At 40.5% G+C, this 24,174-nt stretch overlaps 1 protein-coding gene across 1 annotated transcript; it reads left to right on the top strand.

Annotated features, from left to right (window-relative positions):
• The first annotated feature begins 1,447 nt into the window (after positions 1 to 1,447).
• EIF2S2 (eukaryotic translation initiation factor 2 subunit beta) lies at positions 1,448 to 20,538 on the top strand. Its single transcript, XM_028523726.2, has 9 exons — positions 1,448 to 1,634; positions 6,349 to 6,526; positions 8,580 to 8,683; positions 12,173 to 12,308; positions 12,985 to 13,085; positions 13,672 to 13,820; positions 16,055 to 16,111; positions 18,411 to 18,496; positions 19,005 to 20,538. Exons 1-9 carry the CDS (start codon positions 1,620 to 1,622, stop codon positions 19,178 to 19,180), a joined length of 1,002 nt encoding a protein of 333 aa, XP_028379527.1. The 5' UTR covers positions 1,448 to 1,619; the 3' UTR covers positions 19,181 to 20,538.
• The last annotated feature ends 3,636 nt before the right edge of the window (positions 20,539 to 24,174 follow it).

Below are 24,174 nucleotides of genomic sequence, written 5' to 3'. Positions count from 1 at the left end.
ATCAGACAAAGCTACTTTGTAACCACGATGGATCAAGACAAAAAAACCACTCTGTAATCATGTCTGAATACAAACAAAAAAAAGAACACTGTCCCAACCACAAAAAGACCAAATATCCCCCTACCCTGGCTAGCATGAAGTACTGATGCTTCTTAACCAATCATTGCCTCAGCTCTCTTGGTTCTTCTCCCTTTATAGATTAGGAATTGACAAATACCCCATCATAGAATTAGCTCCACCTCCTAATAGCATCCAAAGAGAAGCCTTGTTTCCTTGAACCTTCCTCCCAATTACCTAACGCAAGCCTAAATAAACCCTGTAAACATTTCCAGCACCCTTTTTATGAGATGCCCACTGTCTTTTATGATGTGTCTCCCCTCCTTGCAAGGAAGCAATACGCCCAACTTTATTCAACTATAGGCGTGTTCTCGGTGGCCTTTGGCTGGAGAGCATTAACAAAAGCGGGAGCTCCCCAAAGGGCAGTTGCTATGATTATACCTCAAGGGGAACTGCCTGATGCGCCCACCACATTCAAGCAGAGAATTCATAAAGAAGTGTTTTGAGGCTTCCCGACAGCCTGCTCCTTGCCAGGCCGTTTCTCCTTAGCTTACGTCTTTTCTCTTAGAGGAGGCTTTTGGTTTTCCTTCCAAGTGGAAATCCAGAATGTTAGGTTAACTTCCCCATGAAGTAGACACCCCTAGTGCGTGCCTCCAGCTCCAACTTAAGAGTTTCTCAGGCCCTGGCTGGCGTAGCTCAGTGGATTGAGCACGGGCTGTGAACCAAAGTGTCACTCACAGGTTGGATTCCCAGTCAGGGCACATGCCTGGGTTGCAAGCCATGACCCCCAGCAACTGCACATTGATGTTTCTCTCTCTCTCTCTCTCTCTCTCTCTCTCCCTCCCTCCCTCCCTCCCTCCCTCCCTCTCCCTCCCTCCCTCCCTCCCTCCCTCTCCCTCCCTCCCTCCCTCCCTCCCTCTCTCTCTCTCTCCCTCTCTCTCTCTCTCTCTCTCTCTCTCCCCCCCCTCTCGCCCTCTCTGTCTCCCTCCCTTCCCTCTCTGAAAATAAATAAATAAAATCTTAAAAAAAAAAGAGTTTCTCAAACACTAAAACACCCTCAACAGGTTCATATTACTGAGTGTCTCATTCACTACCCTAACCCAGGATAAACGGCCCCCAAATCACTTTACAAGCAGTGCGGAAAAAGCGCGGACCCTACACCCCGCGAAAGGCTGAGGTAAAAGCCACCACCTGTAACACCCAGCCTTCTCGACAGCCTTCCTCAGACGTCACGCACACGCAGGGGTCGTCGGGCGGCCGCCGTGAAACTGCCCGCCTCTTCTAGGGGGACTACAAGTCCCGGCTTGCCTGGAGTCCCGGTGTCGCCGGTAACTCGCGCCAGAACGCCCTAGGTCAGCTCCGCCGCGCGCCTGCGCCCTGGCGGGCTCTGCGCAGGCGCATTTCAACGCTTGGGAGGGGAGGGCGGGGTGTCGCTCCCTTTCGCTGATGCAAGAGCCTAGTGCGGTGGTGGGAGAGGTGTAGGTGAGGTTTGTTCCGTCGCTGAGGCCCAGGGCTGACCCGTCTGACGTCCCGTCCGTGCCGAGCCTACTGGAGCAGCAGTCATGTCCGGAGACGAGGTGAGGGCCTAAGGCTGGCGCTGGGGCTGGGGACTGAGTCGGGTAGCCGAACCCATCCCAATGTGGGAGGGAGACCCGGTCTGCGGCCTAGCGGCCGGCCGCCATGTGGGGCCCCCGGGCCTAGGTGTCCCGGAGCGGTAGAGCCAGCGAGGACTCCGGAGCCGCGGGCTTGGCCGCGCCCGGCTCTTTTCAGGGTGGCGGCGCTGAAGCCGGCATTTCCGGAATGGAGAGCACGTTGAGTCGCCCTCGCAGAATTGGGCTTGAACGCCGGCAATGCCCCGAGTGAACGAGATTGGGACTGGGGACCTCCGTATTCCTTTGGATTTGACACTGCAGCTCCAGCATTCCTCGCTGGGTGCCGGGGGTGCCAAGAGGAGCCTCCCTGAGCTCCGGTGGAGTGCTCTCGTTAAAAACTTTTGCAGGTTGTCTTGTCCTGGCCCGTATCAGCCCTCGTTCTCTCCAGCATTATTTCTTAAAAAGACCAGAGAGTGGGGTAGATAGGACGAGAGGAAAAGATGCTTCAGCCTCGAGAAGTGACTAGCCTCAAAGTTTTAGGACAGAGTCCCTGTTTCCTTCACAGAGTTCATAACGACGGGAGCGGGAAGTCCCGGCTGCGAAGCTGGCTGGATCTTTTACTACTGCTGTCGTCCTTGTACCTCAGCAAATTTACTCAAATTCCCTTTGGCCATCTTTATGCCGGTACATGTAAAATTAAAAGGCCTAAAGTGAAATTAGATGTTAAGTGTTGTCAGTAGGTATTGATTAATACTTGGGGGGGGGTGAGCCACCGCGCCCCGGCCTGCTCTTCTCACCCTCCCCCCCCCAAAAGGCTCTTGAATTTATAATTCACTTCTGTAAACATTTGAGTGCTTGGCCTCGGAGAGAAGGAAGAGGAAAAATTCGAGGCTTTCTCGAGCATTGACTTCTGAAGTAGTCCCTGAACGATCCCTAGACTTGCCTTTTGGAAAGGCCTGATCACAGTTAAGAAGGCAAGTAGGCGTGCTCACAGAAAGTAGAGTGCTCCTCAATTTGGTTAGAGCTAATTCCTTGAAATGTCGTTAGTGACTAGTTCATGACGGGATTTGAAGACCAAATTAAGCAATTTGGATTTATTCTGAGGGGACTCCAGTTGATTTCCACAACCCTGTAAGATATGTATTATTGTTGGGCCCGTTTTATGGATAAGAAACCAGGCTTGGAGTGTTGTATCATGTCCATGATCAAACAGTAAGTGGCTGAGTCAGTGGTAGAATTCCAGATGTATGTAGTTCCTCTATCTAGGTGACTAAGAAGGCTCTTTAGTAGAAATTGAGAGTCTAAAGGAAGTAGGTAGTTCTTGCTTGGGAAGTCATGGTAGACATTGCTCTGGACATTGTTCTTCAAAGGTTCTGAGAGTGGCAGTGTTTCACACTTGTTTTGTTTTTACCCATTTTCTAAGCCTTTCATAACAAAGCACTAATATAGGCAGAGTACTGTAGTGTGCTGTTGTTTGTGTGGTTTCTCTGGCAAAGTGCTCACAACTATTTGGGGGAGGTAAGAGATCAGCCAGTTTCTACAGGAGGTAGAAAGAACCACCAACATAGATTCATGGGGCTGGAGGATTCAGTTTTAACAGTGGGATCAGGTTTTGAAGGAACTGGAATATGGCAGAACCAGCATTCCAGTAGAGAACTTTTGGAAGCCAATAAAGTATAAGCAGCTTGGCACTTTTAGATCCAACTTTGTTTTATAGACAGGAAGCCAGGCCCCATGGAAGTTAACTTGCTCAAGATCACAGCGAATTAATGGGCCTAGAACCAGCCTTAGGCTTCCACCCTGGAGGTATGTGAAGGTTCTGGCTCCTCCGGTACTATTGACTAGATAAGTATTCTTAGGACAGTCCTTAATTTCTGACTACTTTACAGATAAATGAAGATCTGCACAAAGAAATAATTACACTGTACGTATTTCTTTTTAAATTTGGCAATAAGCCAAAACTCACCAAAACATAACTTCTTTTAATGTAATAGAATCAAGACCTTTAAAAAGCAGCATTCTAGACATATGAAAAAAATCCCCTAATCTGTAGGTGTTCATTATTTTTCAGACCAATTTTTAAAAAGTGTTGTCCATACTTAAGATCATTGCTTATTACAATACCAGACCCTATTCATTAGGTGTCAGAACATTGGGCTTCCACGCAGCACTATAAGGTGGTTTACAAAAGAAGCTTTAAGCTAAAAAAGAAGCGTCTGATTAAAAATGGAATGTGGGGTGTGCTAAGTTTACAAAACAGAAGAATGCAAAGAGAAATAAAAATCTCCCAGAACCCTATTACCCAGAGATGACAACACTTGGCATTTGTTCTGTTCACCTTGCTTCTCCAGTTCTTTTGTAACTCACACTTCCCTTCCTGGTGTGGTATGTCCATGAAGTTAACATCTTGGGTAAGGTATGATGTTTGGGAGTAGGTTTCCAATTTGATGAAGCATGTTAGGCTGTTATTAGGGTAATTTTTGCTGATATTCCTTTTTCTCATCTCCAGCCCAGCTCTAAGTGGAAAGTTAGAAATGGAAAACTTCAAAGGCTTTGTTGTGGACTTACTAAAAAAAAAATTCAAGAGAGTCTATGGTTTTTCCATAAGTGCACTGTCAGCAACTATTTACTTTTCAAATTCAAGTTAGTCTCATAAACAAAACATTTGGAATGTGATAATTTGTTGTCATTTGAAAGGCTTAAACCATTTTTTTAGTCAAGATTGAACATGGTCTTGCCGTTTGGTAGAGGGCTGCTTTGAGCACTGCTTTAGAATCTCTCGTTTCCTTATTTTTAACTCTATGAGCAGTGGTGTGAATAAAATGAGGTGATGAGCGTATGTCTTAAGTACCCAGAGACAGTACTTAAGAGAGATGTTAATAATTTCATTGTATAATTCCTGCATGTTTCATACCCTTTACAAGGCGACAACCAAACTGTTAACCTGCAGGCCTAAATATGAATGTTTTTTAGAGGATAAGAAGGCAGTTGTGAAGCTACCGTCATCTGATTTCAGGATCCCTCCCATCTTTGGTCTGTCTTGCTGAGTAATAGTTAAAAGATAATTAATGTTCTAGAGCAGTTGCTCCTTGAAAAACATGCAATAAATGAATTGTAAGCCCTGCCAGACAACCAGACTTACAGTGCCTCGAGTGCTGACTGTCCTTTGGCCAAATCTACATGTCTCCAGCGTGTGGATGAATTGTAGCTACCTCCTTGGAACAGATAGCAACACTCCACGTAGGGTGACTTGCGGCCTAGGAGTTTAGCAGTGGGGAGCTTTGCCTCTGGATTCTTCTCTCTTCTTTAAGTTTGCCAAATTAAAAATTCTTCAGACTGACTGCATTTTGGAATTGTTCATTTATACAGTTAGATCCTTATTAAAATAGAAGAGGATAACTTTAAAATGAGGCTGTATCAATTTCCAGAATGTATTAAAGATGACTACCCTATAATTAAAATTGTTTGGGGAATTATTTTGAGAATTTCATTTTATGTTTTGGAAATTAGATCACCCTGAGTTGATGAAATTTCAGAATACGACTGAAGAGATACCATGCTTTATGAACTGTAAAGCATTATATAAATTATGATAATTGCTAACATTGAGTACTATTGCGCCAGGCACCGTGTCAGTTGTTTTATATTTATTTACTCATTTAATCCTCCTAGTAATCTTATTACAAGGTTTGGTTTTGTTTTTGCCACTGCTCTCCACTTTACAGGTGAGGCATGGAGAGGGCAAGAACTTATCTGGGGTAATTCAAATAAGAGCCAAAGGCAGATTTGAATTCAGTCATTTGGGCTCCAGACACTTCACTGCACTGTCAACAGCAGTTCATTGGGGGAAATGCTGAATTTAAGCATGGTAGAATTTGGACAAAAGATTGGTAAGGGAGTTAGAGAAGAAATACTTGGGATTTTAATCCAGTTCTGTTTGACTTCAAAGACCTCACTCTTTCTACTCTACTGGCATCTACCCTATATGTTATTTAAACTATTATGTCTAATATAACTATTTTTCCCAAGTGATCAGTAAAAACATATAGTCTACAAAAAGTTTTAAGTTAGTTTTTCACTTATTCTGTAGTGGACATTAGATTAAAATAACCTCAGAAAACTTTTAATGTTCCAGAAACAAAAAGGAGAGTAAAAGGTTGTATAGAAGTTTCTCTTATTCAGATACAGATTTGCTATATGAAGGGTTGCTAATGGATTTCCTTAAAGTTTTGTCTGAACTTCAGGATATAATTTTAAAAACACTTAAAAAAATGAGGTCGTCTCCTGGCATAGCAACCCCAGGTTGTCAACCTTAAATGTGCATAACCTGCTTAGGCATTGGTCTTGTCATCCACAAAGCGAGAGGAGTGGCATAGGTTGTTATTGATGTCCCTTCCCTAAATTCCATGATTAATTCATTATAAAGTCTGCATATTTGCTCATGAAACTAAAAGTGAAGTTCCTGTCTTGCGATAATTTAAAAATTGAAAGGTAGGCACACATGTTTAAAGAATACCCTCGACTCCTACCCTGTGTTTATTAGTATAAGGAAGGTTGGGTAGACTTTTTTAATCCTAATTTTGGTACTTTAGTGCATCAGATACTCTTAAGAGTGTGTCTTTTGAGGATACAGCATGTTTGGCATATAAGGATGGTTAAAAACAATCACTTGGTCCCCTTTTTATTGTCTTTTAAACAGATGATTTTTGATCCTACTATGAGCAAGAAGAAAAAGAAGAAGAAGAAGCCTTTTATGCTAGATGAGGAAGGGGATGCCCAGACGGAAGAAACCCAGCCCTCAGAAACAAAAGAAGTGGAGCCAGAGCTAACTGAGGACAAAGATATAGAAGCTGATGAAGAAGACAGTAGGAAAAAAGGTGAGCGGTAAAGGCGAGTCACTGTCTTGCTGGAAAACCTGGTTCTCTTCCATTGGAATTTTGGATTTTGTGCATGCATTGACCTCTCAGCCTGATGAAGCCGTTCCAGCGAAAGTTGAAACCATCCACCATCTGTGTGCACTGGACCTTGCCAGATTTCTGATAGACACAGGGAAATTCCCATTGTATCCACAAGTGGCAGAAGTGACAAAACCTTGTCATTCCAGGGCTGATTTTCCAATCTAACCTGTCAGGACTCTTTTCACATTTTAATAGGGGTTGTATTTGAGTATGGGCAGAAAGAAATAGGACCAAGATAGGCAGTTTTGTGTCTTAGCAAGTCTGAAACCATATAAAACAAATTAAAATTATTTTTTAAATGTTTCAGTTTAGATACCATCATTAATTATCCACTCTTGTGCTTTAACATAGATACCATTTGACTATTGGAAATAAAGTATCAGTAAACATAATGTCTTGAATGTAAGACAATGTGCAGGGGATAGAGAGAACTGACATTCCTCGAACATCTATTGTGCTTAACATTGTGTATGTGAGGGGGAGACACTCCCAAAACTGGAATTATCTTCTGGAGGGCGGGCCCCTTGTATTACAAGCTTTTCTACTGGGTGAGTGTTCTAGGAATTCACCTGTATCAGGGTACCAGCTGGTATTGTTGTGAGAGGCTGTGTTTGAGTTCAGTGAATTTTTTTGAAGATTCTTTTAAGACTTTTGCCCCAAAAGTGCACCTGCTCACACCATGCTGAATGTTCACCAGTTTTCCGCCAAAATGGCATGATTCCCCGTGCCTCACCCTCCCTATTCACAGGATCTCACCACGATTAATGGTTTTTTGTTTCCCTGGATAAAAAAAGTCCTCAAAGGGAAACGTTTTGCTGGTGTGGAAGAGGTGGGACAAAAAATGGTAGAAGCACTAAAAAGCATCAAAATAGATGAGTTCAAAAACTTTTTTGAGCAGTGGAGAAAAACATCTTGACAGGTGTATTGCATCAAATGGAGAGTAGTTTGAAGGTGACTAAAGTGTAAGCATGTAAAAGTAAAATACACAATTTTTTATAAATAAATTCCATTTTTTGGGGTCCCCCCTCATAGGTTTAAAACAAACTTGGAAAGTAAGTCATTCTTGTAGTAAGACAAAATGAATTCTAAAATAACCCCTTGAAGAAAAACTTTGTAGCCAAGGGATCCTAAAATATTCCTAGAGTACAACAGGGCAGAACAAATGGAAAACATTTTGAATGGAACCTATTATTACTTGCTAATGATAGATAAAATTATATTCATATTGTAGTCTCATTTAAAGAATGTGAAATACTTTATAAGGCCTTTTGTTGATTGATTGATTGATTGATTGATACAATAGCATGTAGAGTTAGGCACTGGGATTTAGGTGAACAAGGCATTAATTATCACCTTAATATTTAGTAGGGAGATAAATAAGCAAGCTGTTAAATACCTCTGTTGGGGTGAAAGAAGGTACTATCGAAGCATCTGGGGGGGTACCCAATTGAGAAAAAGGTGATATAGGTAGGTTTAGAGAGAAGGCCTCTTGGTGGAAGTAACTTTTAACCAAGATTAAAGGTAGGTAAAGCTACCTGGGAGGTTCCCTGGGAAGGATTAGAGGTGAGAGACCACGAATACTCCACTAAAGTGGAAGTAGTTCATTTGGGCTGGGACAAGAGATTGAGGTAGGGGAGATGAGATGGTAAGCAGAACTGGAGAGAGAAAGCTGGAGAGCCTTGGAAATTGTGTTAAAACCCTGACTTTGTCTTGGAAACAGTGAGGCATGATATGAACAGATTCATAAATACGTTCAACATGGTTCCCTAACCAGATTTTACCTACAAAGCTTTGAGTTTTTCCGAACCATAACCTTTGTGGCTGAGGAGGAACCCAGGGTACTAATAAATACTTAATCTCTTTATTCTGTTGACTTGATTCATTAATAGATGAAATGTTGGTTTAACTCATAATTAGATACTTTGCTTTCTATTTGTTAATAATTGATCATTTCAATTACCTGTCTTTTTAGATGCTTCTGATGATCTAGATGACTTGAACTTCTTTAATCAAAAGAAAAAGAAGAAAAAAACAAAAAAGATATTTGATATTGATGAGGCTGAAGAAGGTGTAAAGGTAGTATTGCTTTCTTATTGAAGGTAAAATTTGACCTCTTGAAAGGTTGCTAAATGGCTGATATTTCTCCCTCTTTGTCTCAGCTCTTGCTAGCATTGCTTTTGCTACGTACTTAATCACCACCGTGAGGGTCATTATGTCTGACTGAGGTATTCTAAAGGGATTATGATTCAAAGGCATGTAAATTTAGGTTTTATATATTGTATTGTGTGCCTGTAAATTGATTACAAAATGCTCTTTGTCTTTAACTACATTGAGATTGGCTGAGGGAGAGATATTTCAATAAGTGAGAAATCCTGTGAAGCAGATATTCTCATGGTTTCCTTTGTTAAACTTTGGTGGTATGTTGAAGAGGTACAAATTTATGTGTACCTCTGAGCAGCCAAATGAATCCCTGCCTGTGGAGATTGGTGGCTGATGATCTTATGGCCTGTAGGGAGAATCAGAGCACTCAGGCTGTTTTTATGGAATTCTCTGATCTTAAGAGTTGTCTTAATATCAGATCAATTTCATTCATTCATTCATTCATTCATTCATTTATAGAGAGGGAAGGGAGGGAGAAAGAGAGAGAGAAACATCAATGTGCGGTTGCTGGGGGCTATGGCCTGCAACCCAGGCATGTACCCTGGCTGGGAATCGAACCTGCGACACTTTGGTTCGAAGCCCGTGCTCAATCCACTGAGCTACACCAGCCAGGGCTTAGATCAATTTCTAATACAAATATTTCATAATTGTTTTGAACGAATAGATAGATGGGTGAGCAGGTAGGTGAATAGGATGGATGGAGGGGTTAGCTGAAAGTCTGTTCTTCCCTTATTTAGAGCTACCATTTTAAAGACCCTGTCTGGGAACCTTGAGCAGATCTCATACATCTGTTTATAAAACCCAGGATAGTAGTGATTTTATGTATACACAGAGAAAGAGCAGGAGTTGAGAACACACATACACATGCACTAAGGGTCCTGTTTTGCGTCCTCTACTTAAATTTTTCTTTGATTTATTTGCTCATACTTAAGGTATATCCCATATGTATCAGGGAATGTATATAGTAATTCATTAAATTTTGGAAACTCACAATTTTGATGACTTGGTTAATTCAGCAAATATGTATTGGTGAGTACAATGAGTCATCAGGCATTGTGTGCTAATTGCTTAAGTACTGAAATGAATGAGATATTTTTCCTGTTTTCTGGGATAATTTGGAGTCCTTTAGAGCAAGATTATTTTACCTGCATTTATACTATTCTCTCCCTGTTTGGGGATTGTCTTCTCTTCCTACTGTTGCAGGGAAATTGAGGAAAAGAGAAATGCTCAAATTATATTGAACAAGCAAATTTTAAATATCCTGAGTAACAAAATGACACATAGAGATGAACCACAGAAAATCGTGGTGTTCACAAAGTTGTTTTGGTTGATTCCTATAGTAGCTTTTGTTCTCAAGAGTCATTTATATAAGCTCTATTCTAATTAAGTGCTTGGATACTTTCTTCTCTGCTACTGAATTCATAACAGAAGATGTTATAAATGTCTTTATCAGGCACTGTATGGACGTTAATTGTTAAGATCATCATTGGTTAATCTCACATCCAAATTTTCAGACTATCATGGGGCTTTTGAAAAATCTTGAAAAACACTGCTAATTGCTGTCTTTCGGCAGGACTTAGCCTGAGTCTGGAAGTAGATCTTACTGGGGTGAAATAATTGTAGAGGACTAGAAAGCTGGCTGGTGTGTGCTACTTTATATTTGACATATCTGAGTTTCTCGCTTATTGACTGTCATCTTAGAGACTAGGTCACTAACTGGTTTCTTATTTATATGTTATCCAGCTAATACACATGGGCTGTTTGGCCTTTGATGACTGAATGTGGCACTAAAACTACATAGCTGGATATGAGATCCCAAAGCTGAGCTTCATTTACTCCAGCTATTTAAACTTTTCTACAGATAATATTTCTGAAATTACTATAGCCATTGCACACTAGTTCAGTGTGTAGGTACATACAAATAGATATTGATAGATAATGTGGACAGCACATTTCAGGGTAGAGAGCTGGATAAGTTAGTGAAAGGAGGGATTGATTAGGATATTGGAGACCAAAACTGACCCTTTCTGCTCTTCTTGGGTATTTATGACTCATTTCTGGGCTGTGATATGCCCTATTTACATCTATGTTTATAGCAACTAATCTTGGGATAAACCTTTACCTTGTCTCCATCCATCCATCATATGATCCCAATTCTCCATGGGTTCTGCCTTTTCCCTTTCATGATGTCATCTATTGAACTGATGCCCAAAGACCTATTTGCAGTCTGGTTGTAAAGCTTATAAAAAAATATTTAGTCTTTGTCTCTGGTTCCTGGCTCATAGCTCCTAAAACCCTTGGAATCTTTGGAATGATGAAAGTATCTTTTGAGATGACTGGTGGTTGGAAGCTCCTGAATAACTTCAGGATAGGTCATCAGAAAGATTAAGCCATAATTAGATGATTGGAAGTTTCATATATACTGGGCCACCCTCACCTCCTAATCCCCTGCAGAAAGGGGTTGGAGATTGAGTTCAGTCACCAGTGGTCAATGATTTAATTAGTCATTACTGCATGATGAGGACTCCATAAAAACTCCTAAAATGATGGGGATAGAGAACTTCAGGGTTGGCAAACAAAGCAGGGTGTTGGGAGAGTGGCGTACCTGGACAGGTCATAGAAGTTCTGCACCAGCTCTCTTTCCCTGTTCGTCTCTCCCCTTTGGCTGTTCTTGTGTTGCCTCCTTTCTAACAAACTGGTAATAGTTACGTACTTCCTGAGTTCTGAGTCATTCTAGCAAATTATCAGTCTTTGCAGGGAGGGGTTTGTGGGAACCTCTAAATCTGTAGCCGAGTCAGAAATATGTGTGGGTAACCTGGGGACCCGATGCTTGTGACGGGCCTCTGAGGTGAGGACAGTATTGTGGGACTGAGCCCTTAAACCTGTGGAGTCTGTCACTAACTATAGGTAGTTTCAGAATTGAAATGAATTATAGGTCACCTAGTCAGTGTCAGAGAGAAGAATTGGTGCAGGAAAACACCATATATTGGGTGTCTGGAGGAGAAAGCCCTCCCACTGTATCAGAATACTTAGGAACTTCTGTAAGATACTCCTTGACCCCTGTTTCTACTAAAGATTGTCAGTCAGAAGATTTAAGAATCTTTTTAAGTTTCCCAGGTGATTCTGACTGTGGCCTGGTTTGGAAATATGGACAGTAATTTTCAGATTCCAAGGCTGGTGAATAATAGAAAGGAAAAGATCCCACAAAACTGTTTTGAATTTCCGGTGTAAATGACAGAGACTCGCTAAGCCATTTTGGCTCACCTGTGAGAGACATTTCTTATATGTTACTTAAGTTTTGAATATTAATTTTTTCCTCTAAAAGGATGTCAGCTCATGTTTTGTTTTTGTTGTTGTTTTAAGTCCTAGTATCAAAACATCGAAACTGTTATCTTAATTTCTTAGGATCTTAAGATTGAAAGTGATGTTCAAGAACCAGCTGAACCAGAGGATGACCTTGACATTATGCTTGGCAATAAAAAGAAGAAAAAGAAGAATGTCAAGTTCCCAGATGAGGATGAAATTCTGGAGAAAGATGAAGGTAATATTGGGATCTCAGCAACTTGTTTCTAGGTACTCAAGCCTTTGACCTAGTCTCTTTGATAGGTGGGCTCCTTTATTTTTTCTTGCTCCGTATTTCCACCTGATTATGGAAGCTAAAAGGAAACTAATTTGATGACATTTAAAGATTTCATGGAGGAAGAATTTGGTAATTGTGATTATATTAAATCATGAGGATTTAGGTGATTGGGTAAATTACTGTAACTGAATTTTAAATGTTTAAAATTAGTTAAAATTTTTCTTGTTAAAAGTGCTGTTTTATTAGTTTCTAAGTGCCATAGGGTCTTTAAAGAACTTTACTATAGTCAGCAGATGGTTTTTTATGGATGTGGATGTTTCTTAAGTGCTTCAAAACAGTTGGGTGTTTTTTTCTCTAATTATCCCAGTGCATTATTTTATCTCGCATTTGTTAAATCAAGAAACAGTTTGAGGTGTGCCTGTGATATCACAAATTCCTAATTAGAGAGGTCTCTATTAAGGGTTGTTTATGGAAGTCAAAAGATCCCTGTCTTTAAGGAGTGAGAATTTATTTGTTAAACTTGATGCCTTTGTGCTTGAGACTGTTCATGTATTTCTGGGAGGGAAGACATATCATTGATGCTTTCATTTCTCTAGATCTGCCTCTACCCCTCATTCTTAGTCTTTGTTATCTATAGCTTTAGAAGATGAAGACAGCAAAAAAGATGATGGTATCTCCTTCAGTAACCAGACAGGCCCTGCTTGGGCAGGCTCAGAAAGAGACTACACATATGAGGAGGTAAGACAAATTCTCTATGGAACGGGGTCAAGCTACTCACTGGAACTCAAAAGAAAAGCAAGATAAATGTTCCCTGAATTGGAAGGGCCATTGAACTACAGATTGATAGTGAAGCAGACTCAGAGGTCACATAGCCTGATGCCCTCACATGGGGCAGCCTGCCCAGAGTGTGGCAGTTGTTATGGTATTCATGTTTCCATCTGAATCCATGCACTTGTAAGGCCATAGAGGTGATGTTCCCTGGAGTGGGAGGGGGAGCAGTGGGGAGAGCAAGGGGCTAATTTTAGTCCAGGATAGCCCGCAGTTTGCTTATTTGGGCTTTCCTGAATCTTACGTTTCCCATAGAAACAGCAGAATTAGTAGGGGTTTGTTCATTAAGTTTGAACAAGGAATTACTGAGCATTCATAATGGACCAGATTCTGCTTGAGAATTGAGTCCTGCTCTCAGAGAGCAACCAGAATGTGAAGTGATGTGTGTATATTTAGTAAAAAGTAAAGTTTACTTGCTTTACCTTTAAAGCAAGATTATTCAGGTCATACTCTGCTATTAATAAGAATGTACATGAATACCATTTTATCTCTGTAGCTACTGAATCGAGTGTTCAACATCATGAGGGAAAAGAATCCAGATATGGTTGCTGGAGAGAAAAGGAAATTTGTCATGAAACCTCCACAGGTTGTCCGAGTAGGAACCAAGAAAACTTCTTTTGTCAACTTTACAGATATCTGTAAACTGTAAGTTGGTTAAGGGAGAATCTTCATTCCAAATACCAGATTTTCAGTGGAGTTTATATTAAAGGTCCTTATTGAGGACTTTATTGCAGGTAGAAGGAAAATGCACAGCTGTCAAAGTTGGGCTGAGGGAGGTCAGAGTTCAAGTCTGTCAGTTGTTTCTACTTACAGGTCTCAGGTCTTGTCAGACATCCAAAGGTGAGAGAAGCCAACTCATGCTGATGCTTGAGAGTGGATCCTAACCAGACAGAGTGAAAAGTGAGGAGGCTAAATGTAGTTCTCAGACAGGAGCCTGGCCAGCACAGGGAGGTAGTAAAACTCAGGAGGTTGAGGGTGAGCCTGCTAAGCAAGTGAGCTCTAGGAAAGCAGCTAAATTTGGTGTGCCTATTCCTTGGATGGTCATTGCCAAGGTACACAGTGGAAGCAATTTCAGCTTTCTTAGTTATCACCACATTCCATCCCATTTCATGCCTCTCTCACCCTCAGGTCACTCACTGTCTGGGCCTGGCTTTTCTTAGCTTCTCAGGTACACCTTTTCTGGCAGGTTCCTTAGGCAACTGATCTTATCTACTGTTTGTTCTTCAATTTCGTAAGTGATACCCGCTGTTGCAGATAAAAGGGAAAACTGATAAAAAAAGAAAAATAATCACAAGAAATTCAGTCACCCAGAGACAGCCACTTGTTTTCATTACTTATAGGTATTAAAGATTTTTTTTGCTGATGACAACCGTATATGCTCGTTATAGAAAATATAGACATGCTAAAGAAAATTAAAAATCATCTATAAGTCTACCATTAAGAGGTAGATAATCAGCTTTGGCTGGTGTGGCTTAGTTGGTTGGGTGTTGCCCTGCAAACCGAAAGATTGCTGATTTAATTCCTGGTCAGTACTCATGCCTGGGTTGCAGGTTTGGTCCCCATTTGGGGTGTGTGCAAGAGGCAGCTGATCAATTTTGTCTCTCACATCGATGTTTTTTCTCCCTCTTTTTCTCCCTTCCCCTTTCTCTAGAATCAATAAAAGAAAAAAATTTAAAAAGGAGATAGGTAATCACAATTTAACATTTTTATGTTTAGCTAGTTTTATGCATATATTTTAAAATAAATGGTATACTGGTTTGAAAACTTTTTCTCTTAATAGATCATGAAACTTGTACTTAATGTCATTAGTCTTCATAAAAGTTCTTAGTAGCTACACAACATATTCTGACAGCTTTTTAGTTAGACATGGCTGCTCCCAGGTTTTTTTTGTCAGAGGCAAAACTTCAGAGAACATCCTTATACATGTATCTTGCCATTGACTCACAATAGAACCTTAGAGCAAAAAGTCCCAAAATAGAATTACTGAGTCAAAAGGAATGGATATTTTTGTGGCAAATATTGGCGGATTGTTTTCTAACAAGCTTGTACCAGTGCCAATGCAGGAGCTTACCTGGTTCATTATATTTTCATCAATTCTCACCCATTACATCTTGGGAGAAAATAATTGTCTCAAATTGTTAATAGTATTACCTGGTTATTGGAACAAGTTCAAGCTGCTGAGTACAGTTAAAAAGTGAAAATACTAAATGGTAGTGTGCTCTACATTTGATTTTTTTCATCATTTATTTATTTATTTATTGGGGGGGTATGTTGGGACCTGTCATGTTCTAAAAGCAGGATAGAAAGGATGTACCGTAATTTATTTAACCACTCCCCAGTTACTGGATATTTAAGCCATTTTCAGTTTTTCTCCTATTATGCTACCATGAAATGCTTCTGTATATATTGTTCCATTTTTAAAAAAATAAAAATTTTCCAACAGGAAATATATAGGGATTAGCATAACATAAACACCCAGGGTCTCCTGTTGCCTAGGTTTGGTGTATTTGACCCTTTGACACATTTGCTTCAGATATTTTCATATTTCTTTACCAACAGGGTTTTACAGCTACAGTTAAAGCCATCTTTGTAACTCTTTTATCTTCCTTCCCAGAAAAAGATGTCCTCTAAAGTTGGTGTTTACCTTTCTTGCCCATGTTTCTAGACATTTACTCATATGTGTGTACAGTATTTGTAAGTAACATATAACATAGTTTTATGGGTTTTAAAAATGTATCATGTATCCTTATTTCAGAGTTTGATGAGCTTGTGCACCTAATAGGAAAGTAATCACAAATTAAAACAGTGAACAGATTGGTTTTTTAGAAGTTCGGTTAGATTTCCATAGAAGATAGTTATATATTCCACTTTCTTTGTAGATTACATCGTCAGCCCAAACATCTCCTTGCATTTTTATTGGCTGAATTGGGTACAAGGTAAGACACTATATTCACATTTATGTATATGGTAGTTATGTATACCACTGGACATTTCATAATAACTTTTCTTAATTTGCAAAGGGTATGTAACACGCTTAGAAAAAACAATTCACCTGATTATCAGGAACTTATTTCCGTGGGAGAGCTTGGCTGCTTGGGAATAGGAACTGAATTAACGTTGGCTTATCTGAACAGGCCTGCTGGCACCAAAATGAGGACCATGGCACTGCCATGTTTATAGTTTCCTGTCATTAACTGGATTCTTGGGTCTTTATGGAGCAAATGTTTGATTTCAAATAAAAGTCATTTTCTTAGCCCTGGCTGGTGTGGCTCAATGGATTGAGTGCTGGCCTGAGAATCAAAGGGTTGCTGGTTCAATTCCCAGTCATGGCACATGCCTGGGTTGTGGGCCAGGTCCCCAGTGGGAGCCCCATGAGAGACAACCACACATTGATGTCTCTCTCCCTCTCTGTCTCCCCCACTTCCCATCTCTCTAGAAACCAGTAAATAAAATCTTTTAAAAATATATATTTTCTAAATTGTTAATAGGCTATTGATGGATTACAGCTTATAAATTGGTGAGTGGCATAGGAGAAACATTGAAACAGGGATCCATAATTAGTTACTTCCTTGACTTAAGGCTCACCTGTTGAAGGCACCGAGCCAGTCCATCAAGGGTGCCAAGATCCCATGGAGTTTGACCATAAGTGCTAGGAATCCAACTGTCCCTTTAAAAATGAGTAGATTCAAGGCATAATAATGAAAACTAACACATATTGAGTGCCTTGGGTACCATTTCAGTCTTTTCAGTTCTGTGAGCTGACATTCTAGATTCTAATATTCTAGGTAGAAGCTGATATTACCCATCTTAAAGATTTAGAAACTGGTTCAATGAAGTTGTAGTTGGTCATATAGCTAGTTAGCACCACAGTCATGCAGACTTGGGTCTACCTGTTTTGGGAGCTTGAGCTCTTAAGTGACTTAATCTTGTGCCTTTTTGGCAGTATAGACGTTAACTAAGATAGGTGTTCTGTTCTCTTCCGACTCTTGAAACTCAGTTTGTTGGAATTGGCTATACTTGCTGTGGGGTTAAGGAGCAATTTACTTGACTAATGGTAGACATGTAGGCTCTGTTGTAAAATTACTGTAAATTTGTTACATAATCATTGTCTATTTTTAACTTGCATAAATTAACGTAGTAGTAAAAGCTAGCAGTGTTTTTCTGACATTTCAGAACAATTTAGTTTTTGAAGAGGTGGGATAAATATTAAAATAAATTGTGCCCAGTGAACTTAAGGTCAGTGGGTTTAATACAGGGCTGTTGAAAAAATTCAGTTTCTTTTGGCAGTGAATGAAAAAAATTTCCTGCATCAAGCACTGGAATATCGCCATAACCTGGAGATTAAGGGCTCTAGCCCATACAGGATAATAAACCCTTAATAGTTTAAGGAGAATCATAGGAGAGGTTCTTGCAAGTCATTTTATATTGAAATATAGAACAAACAGAAATTTAACACTACCTGGCTGAATTTTGTTGTTTCACTTTGATTTGTAATTTTTAAGAAATAATGTTTAGCCTAGAGCTTTGATCTCTCAAAGTGCTTGTCATTGGCTTCTTTTCAAAAAGTTTCTCTCTTTAAATACCGTGCACAGTGTGTGTGGCCTGTGACTTGGGGCTTTAACAGTTTTATAGAGATGTGTTTCACATATTTAAATGTACAATTCCATGTTCACATAATTAATCATTATAACCAATTTTAGGACATTTTCATTATCTGTATATGACTGAATCAAAATACAGGGTGGGCAAAAGTACGTTTACAGTTGTGAGTACATAGAAACAGTTTATTTTTATATTATTTATTAATCTATTTCTCATAAAACAACAGTAAAGTAAACCTAATTTTGCCCACCCCTGTATTTAGTGCTTAGAATTTTTAAAGATAGGTCCTACTTTGCACATGGTAAGCATTCAGTACAAGTATGTTTTTCCTTGTTGGATAAATGGGCCATCACACAATGTTAAGGAATCAATTTGTTTTAGACTGAAAATCAGTTATAAATCTGTTTTGCTGCTGGTGACTTGATGGAAATTGGATTGTTAGGAAATATGGATAGGTTATCAGGTACCAACTACTTAATTAAAAATAAATTTTGAGAAGCAGGTAGTATAGCACTACTTCTGGAAGTTATCCTATGCTATTGAATACACTTAAACTCATTAAATGTAAAGGTCCTGGAATTTAGTTCCTTACAGGAATAAACAATAATGAGATATTTTTGTTTTCTTTCATAGTGGTTCTATAGATGGTAATAACCAACTTGTAATCAAAGGAAGATTCCAACAAAAACAAATAGAAAATGTTTTGAGAAGATATATCAGTAAGTGTGTAATTTAAACTCAGTACATCACTCTGAAATGTTCTCATCAGGCTGTATTGTTTTGGGGAGAACCATTGGTTTGTAATGGAGCTGGAAAAGCTGACCTTAAAGGATGAGAGAAAATGTAGTTATGGGGGGCAGGGTGGAGCAGGGAGGTGGCTCTTGGTGGCTGATTGGGGGTGCAGTGAGAAGGGTTTGGATTTGCTAAGAAGGCCCGGGCTGAGGGCCAAGCTAGAGAAATCGGCATTTAGGCCTGGCAAGCATTCCTGCCTCCTTGGACATTTGGTTTTTTCCAACCCATAGTTTAGTACCTGAAGCATCACAGCAGACAGCTTGTGTTTTCATACCCTAGAACAGTTTAGTTATAAACTTACCACTAAGTTCAGCTAAGCCTCCCTGGTCTGGGTGCCAGCCTGGGCTTGTAGAGTTCAGTGTAGAAGTGTTTCAGAGGGAAGAAACCTCTGCATCACTGGCTACCAGGTAATTCTGTATGTTGCTTTTCCTGCAGAGGAATATGTCACCTGTCACACGTGCCGATCACCTGACACAATCCTGCAAAAGGACACCCGACTCTATTTCCTACAGTGTGAAACTTGTCATTCTCGATGCTCTGTTGCCAGCATCAAAACCGGCTTCCAGGCTGTCACGGGCAAGCGAGCACAGCTCCGTGCCAAAGCTAACTAATTTGCTAATCACCACTGATTTTACAAAGTGTGTTGTGGAAATTTGGCTGGACAGGTTTACCATCAGAGTGGATACACCATTGTATTAAAAACAAGATAGAAAAGCTGCCAAGCTCTTTGGCGTGTGGCTGGTTGGTCTGAAATCCTTGCAAGATGCTGACGCTCAAGCTGTTGACATACTCATTGCCTACTTTAACAACTGTCAGAGAAACGTGATGGGGTAAGGCGGTGCTTTTTTAAAATCGTTCATAGACTTCTGTAAAATGCAAGATAAATTAAAGTTATTATAACAGTGACTCTTTCAATTTGGTTTGTCCTTCAGTTTTCTTTTCTATAAAAATTGTGCTTAATGAATTCAGCAAAAGTTTGTGCCTGGGCTCTGGCGAGGTTTCTATATCCTTGTCCTAAGAAACTGGACGCTGGCAGTGGCTTCAGCTGGGCAGCCATTTCCTCTCAGCTTCTCTTGAGATACATAAAGTAGACACAGCTTCCCATGAGGGTGGTTGGAGCATAAAATCTAGGAGGAAAGCCTATTTTACATAGATTTGAAATTCTTTTCATTATGTGAGGACTGTTGCTACTACCTCACTGCTAATTCCTCTAGCTGTCACCATGAGGGAATACAAGGTGCTAGGTACCCTGCCTCCTCTGAATTTTCTCCTTATTGGCCTCTAAGAGAATCTTAGAAACAGCCCTGAAGTGTGTCTCGGTAAGAGATGTGGCATGTGCAGTACAGAGAACTCTTCCGAGAGTCTAAACCATGATGCTAGAGGAAGTTTTTCTTTTTCTTCCCCAACTTGTGTTCCGGGTTTGAAAAGACCCACCACATACGCTTTTCTATTTTCTGTACTAAAGTTTTATCTTTTGAATGTCACCATGGAAAAACCAAGAGGTGATGCTTCCTGTGTGGTGCTTCTGGTGCCTCCAGTTCTGCCTTCTGAGGATTTGGCCGAGAGGGTATTTCTCCACTGAGCATGGGGAAAAAGATCATCTTATGTGTCTGCTGTGATCTGCCTTGCACGCACTTGCCAAGGATAAGGGCATAATGCTGCTCCTACTTTCTTGTTGCAAGACTAATCTTAAGTCTCAGGAGCAGCCAGTTACTAAGCCCTGAATGTCTTGACCATGTTGTTTTTAATCACTGTGACCCTTAATTTTAAAGTACAAGCCAAGTGTTGTAAAACACTTTGGCCATAAAGTGGTGGAGGGAGCAGAGCATTCCTTCAAACTGGCTGAGCTGCCACCACTGCCCTGAACTCAACTGCTGTTTATAATGCCATCTTCCTTTTGTATCTACACCCACACAATTCCCAATGTTGGATGTTACTGCGTGAATAAAGCAAGAATCAGTGCCTCTTGTGTAATAAGTGCTCCGTTGCTTTTGTGTGTATGTATGTCTTTTCATTTAGGGGGACCCTTTAGGGGAAGACATGGGACTTTACAGTTTGGTGACAGTTTGGCAGTTACGTTGGCAGTTTCAACCCATCTTTAACTTCATCCTCAAAACAAATTCTTTAAACTCATCCTGACTCTTTAAGATAATCCAGTTGACATGTTAATTAAATTGGATGACTCTTATCAAACCCATTCAAAATGGTGCATTGCCCTGGGTTGTTGCCCATTCACAGTAGCATCAGTTCTCTCTTTTGCCCACTACCATACACCAGCTACAGCTCAGTTTGAGGGAATCTTCTGTAGAGGAACAAAGTAAAGGTACTTGAGGGTTTCTGATGTGGTTGTGAGAAGAACTAAGCCACCATTTCCAAAGTGTCAGGAAACAATGCCAAGGAGTATTCCTAATTACGTGAAGGAGGAAAAAAGGGATCCAAGGAGCATTCCTAATTACGTGAAGGAGGAAAAAAGGGATCTAATCTCTGAGATTAGATGAACAAGTTCCACGACTGCCAAAGTTTTAGAATGATGACGTGCACTTTCATGAGCATATAAACATGATTAATCTCTAGTCTTTGGAAAATATTCTTGACTCCATATCCAACCCCATTTACAGGAAACCTTAAGCTTATCCTAAGGTATCTTCTGGCTCACATACTTCAGAGGTCTCTGTCCACTGTAAAATATTGTCCCACCTACTTAAGATGTCAGCACTGGGAGCAGAGTTTTGTTCCCAGTGCCTAGAATAAGCAGTGCCTAGCAAGTTGTAGGTGTTCCAATGTTTGAGTTTTTTTAAAAGCACAGAATATGTAGACTTTTGTAGCCCTCTCTGTCCCCAAATAATTTTTTTAAATGTTTTTATTCATTGATTTTAGAGGAATGGAGAAAGAATACTGATGTGTTGTTCTACTTTTTAATGCATTCATTAGCCGCCTCTTGAATGTGTCCTAACCTGAGATTGAACCTGCAACCTTAGTGTATTGGGACAACACTCTAACTCACGGAGCTACCTGGCCAGGGCAGCCGCCCAACATCTAGGAAGATAAGTGTTGTCTAGAAAAAATGCTGGGCTGGACGGCCTGGAAAAAGTGCTACTGTGGTGTGAGGCCTTGGCTATAGCCTGGCCTCCCATCCTCATCTTTTGCCTTGTTCTTTGATGTGTTTTTAGAAGTTGGGCTTTGCTGTTCCTTTTTTCAAGTGAGAAGAGGAACAGCCTGGAGTGAGTCCCCTATGCCATTGATAGTATCCTGTACATCTCATCTATATGGTTGTCTTAGAGTAATCTTGATAAACCTGCCATCCTTACCAAATAGAGAAATCAGACTTTCCTAAGGATTTCAACAGGTGTATAATGCATGGAGCTTTGTCACATTGATGGTGGTACTCGAGAAGAAAAGATCAAACACCTACTGGGTCCCCTGTGCTGCCATGGCTACTATCCTCCTTTCAGACCTTCCCCGATACTATGACATCTTCCTGAACCCTTGAAATCACTGCACCTTGATCTAAGGTTGGCTTTTATCTTAACACACTTGAAGCCATGGGAGGACCATGTTTGTTCTAAGGAATAAGTATTAATGGATATTCTTCATATTAAATATCATTTTAATGGGCATCTCTTAACATTGTATTTTTCAGCTGCAGATTTTTATGAGTTTTTAAATAAGCCAGAAACCGATTTAAAGCCAAATTACATGGGAAGTTGACCAAACCTAATCATATCATACTGGCCAAACTTCAGTATCAACTCTTTTGGCCTCAGAATTATGACTGCTTCATTATTCAGTCCCAGATACACCAGTGCACTATGATAGAGGATTTGTATGATCCAGAACATGAGCTACTCTTAAACAAGCACTTACATAATAGGTGGTTAGCCTTACCAAAGGTCCTACTGTGTGCTAGGACTGTCCTAAATGCTTATACATATCAGCAGAGCAACCCTTTGAAACAGGCATGCTATTATCCCCATTTTACGGAGGAGGCAATGGAGACTCAGGATAAGCAACTTGCCCAAGGGGGTCACCCACATCGCTAGGTGGGGAACCAGGATGAAGTTAGTCCCTGACATTTGAGCTTCAGAGCCCATGCTCTGCCTCTGCAATGCTGCCTCTCAGTGATAATGTCACATAATTTAAAAGTATTACCTGACTGCCTGCAGCAAGAGGCAGCCTCTGCCCTCCAGAAGCTTAGAGTCTACTGAAAATGACAAATGAGCAAATCAGTTGTAAATATAATCTGGTAAGAGGTATAACAGAAATAGTACATAAGAGGGGCCCGTTTTAACTCAAACCAGGAAGGTGTCTGCAAAGGCGACTTCTGATAATTAGGGTTAGCAAGTGGGAGAAGACAGCATTCCAGGTAGAGGCTCAGGAGCCAGGCTCGGGAGGGAAGGTACTGGGACAGAAGGAAGGGGTAAGATCCTGGAGAACTTACATGCCATAATATTTAAGTTCTCTATGCTAAAATTAAAGGGGTCTGGAATTCACCCAATGGGCAGTGAATAACAGTGACAAAGAGGAAAGGTTGATGGCAGGTACCGCATTTTCAGACTATAAGATGCACCTAGGTTTTAGAGGAGGAAAGTAGGGGAAAAAGATTTGAAGCAAAAAATGTGGTAAAATATTTAATGACATAACATTTCACCAATGTAAATGTAAACAGAACTCAACAGTAGCATTAACAACCATTATTCCTCCCAAAATGGGGTGGGGGTGTGTGTCTTATAGTCTGAAAAGTACAGTAAGTGGGAAGGGGAATAGGAAGCTATTGCAAAAGTCCAAGAGATAAAAGGGCCTGACTTAAGACAGTGGGATGAAAAAAAACAGGTCACAGCCTAGACATGCCATGGGAAAATTAACATGATGTACAATTAGGAAAGATTGGAAGATGCTGACATGAGCCACAGGGTGGATGTTGATATACACCCAAGTGCAGCTATCAGATGGGGCATCTGTATGTATGTACACCCTGGTACTCCTGGGGGAGAACTAAGAGAGAGGAATTACGAAGGCATGAGTCTGGAGTCTGAAGCCATGGGTTTGATCAACCAGGTAGCTATACAGCAAAATTAAAGGTAGAGAGGTTTTGGCTTAAGAGGAAGAGTCAGCAAAAGAAACTATGCAGAGGAAGAGAGCCAGAAAGACTGTTGTCACAAGAATCAGAAGAGGATGTCAAAGTTGTTTATGACAGGGCATATGCAGAGGGACTTCTCAGGTTTGCATCCTGCCCCCACCTCTTCAAATGGCATACCACCCAAGTCTCAATTTCCCTGTCTGTATCAATGGGTTGAGTATCTCCAACTCAGTGGGACTGCTGTGAGGTTTAAAGAAGATAATGTGGTCTGTGTTAAAGTACTTAGAGCACCCAGGAAATGCAAACATATACATGTGTATGTTATGTCCCTCTTTCTATAGAGCCTAATGCTGCAGGGGTGCAGTATAATTAAGAACACAAAAGTAGAAAGGCTGAACTGAATTGTCTGCATTTGCTCCATAATTTAGTTGACCAAGTCACACACTCCTTTTGAAAACCCTTGTGGGCAAGGATGAATAAGATGGCCTTGGGCCTTAGGCAGTTCTTGGTGTACTTTGGGAGCTGTAC

This window comes from Phyllostomus discolor, chromosome 9 (genome assembly GCF_004126475.2).
Source record: "Phyllostomus discolor isolate MPI-MPIP mPhyDis1 chromosome 9, mPhyDis1.pri.v3, whole genome shotgun sequence".
Lineage (NCBI taxonomy): Eukaryota > Metazoa > Chordata > Mammalia > Chiroptera > Phyllostomidae > Phyllostomus > Phyllostomus discolor.
Note: the sequence above shows the minus strand (reverse complement) of the source record. Positions and strands in the feature narration are given on the sequence as shown.

Coding starts and splice junctions, on each gene's coding strand:
- EIF2S2 (XM_028523726.2), top strand. Junction 12,309..12,984: donor AATTCTGGAGAAAGATGAAG/GTAATATTGGGA, acceptor TGTTATCTATAG/CTTTAGAAGATGAAGACAGC. Junction 13,821..16,054: donor TTTACAGATATCTGTAAACT/GTAAGTTGGTTA, acceptor CTTTCTTTGTAG/ATTACATCGTCAGCCCAAAC.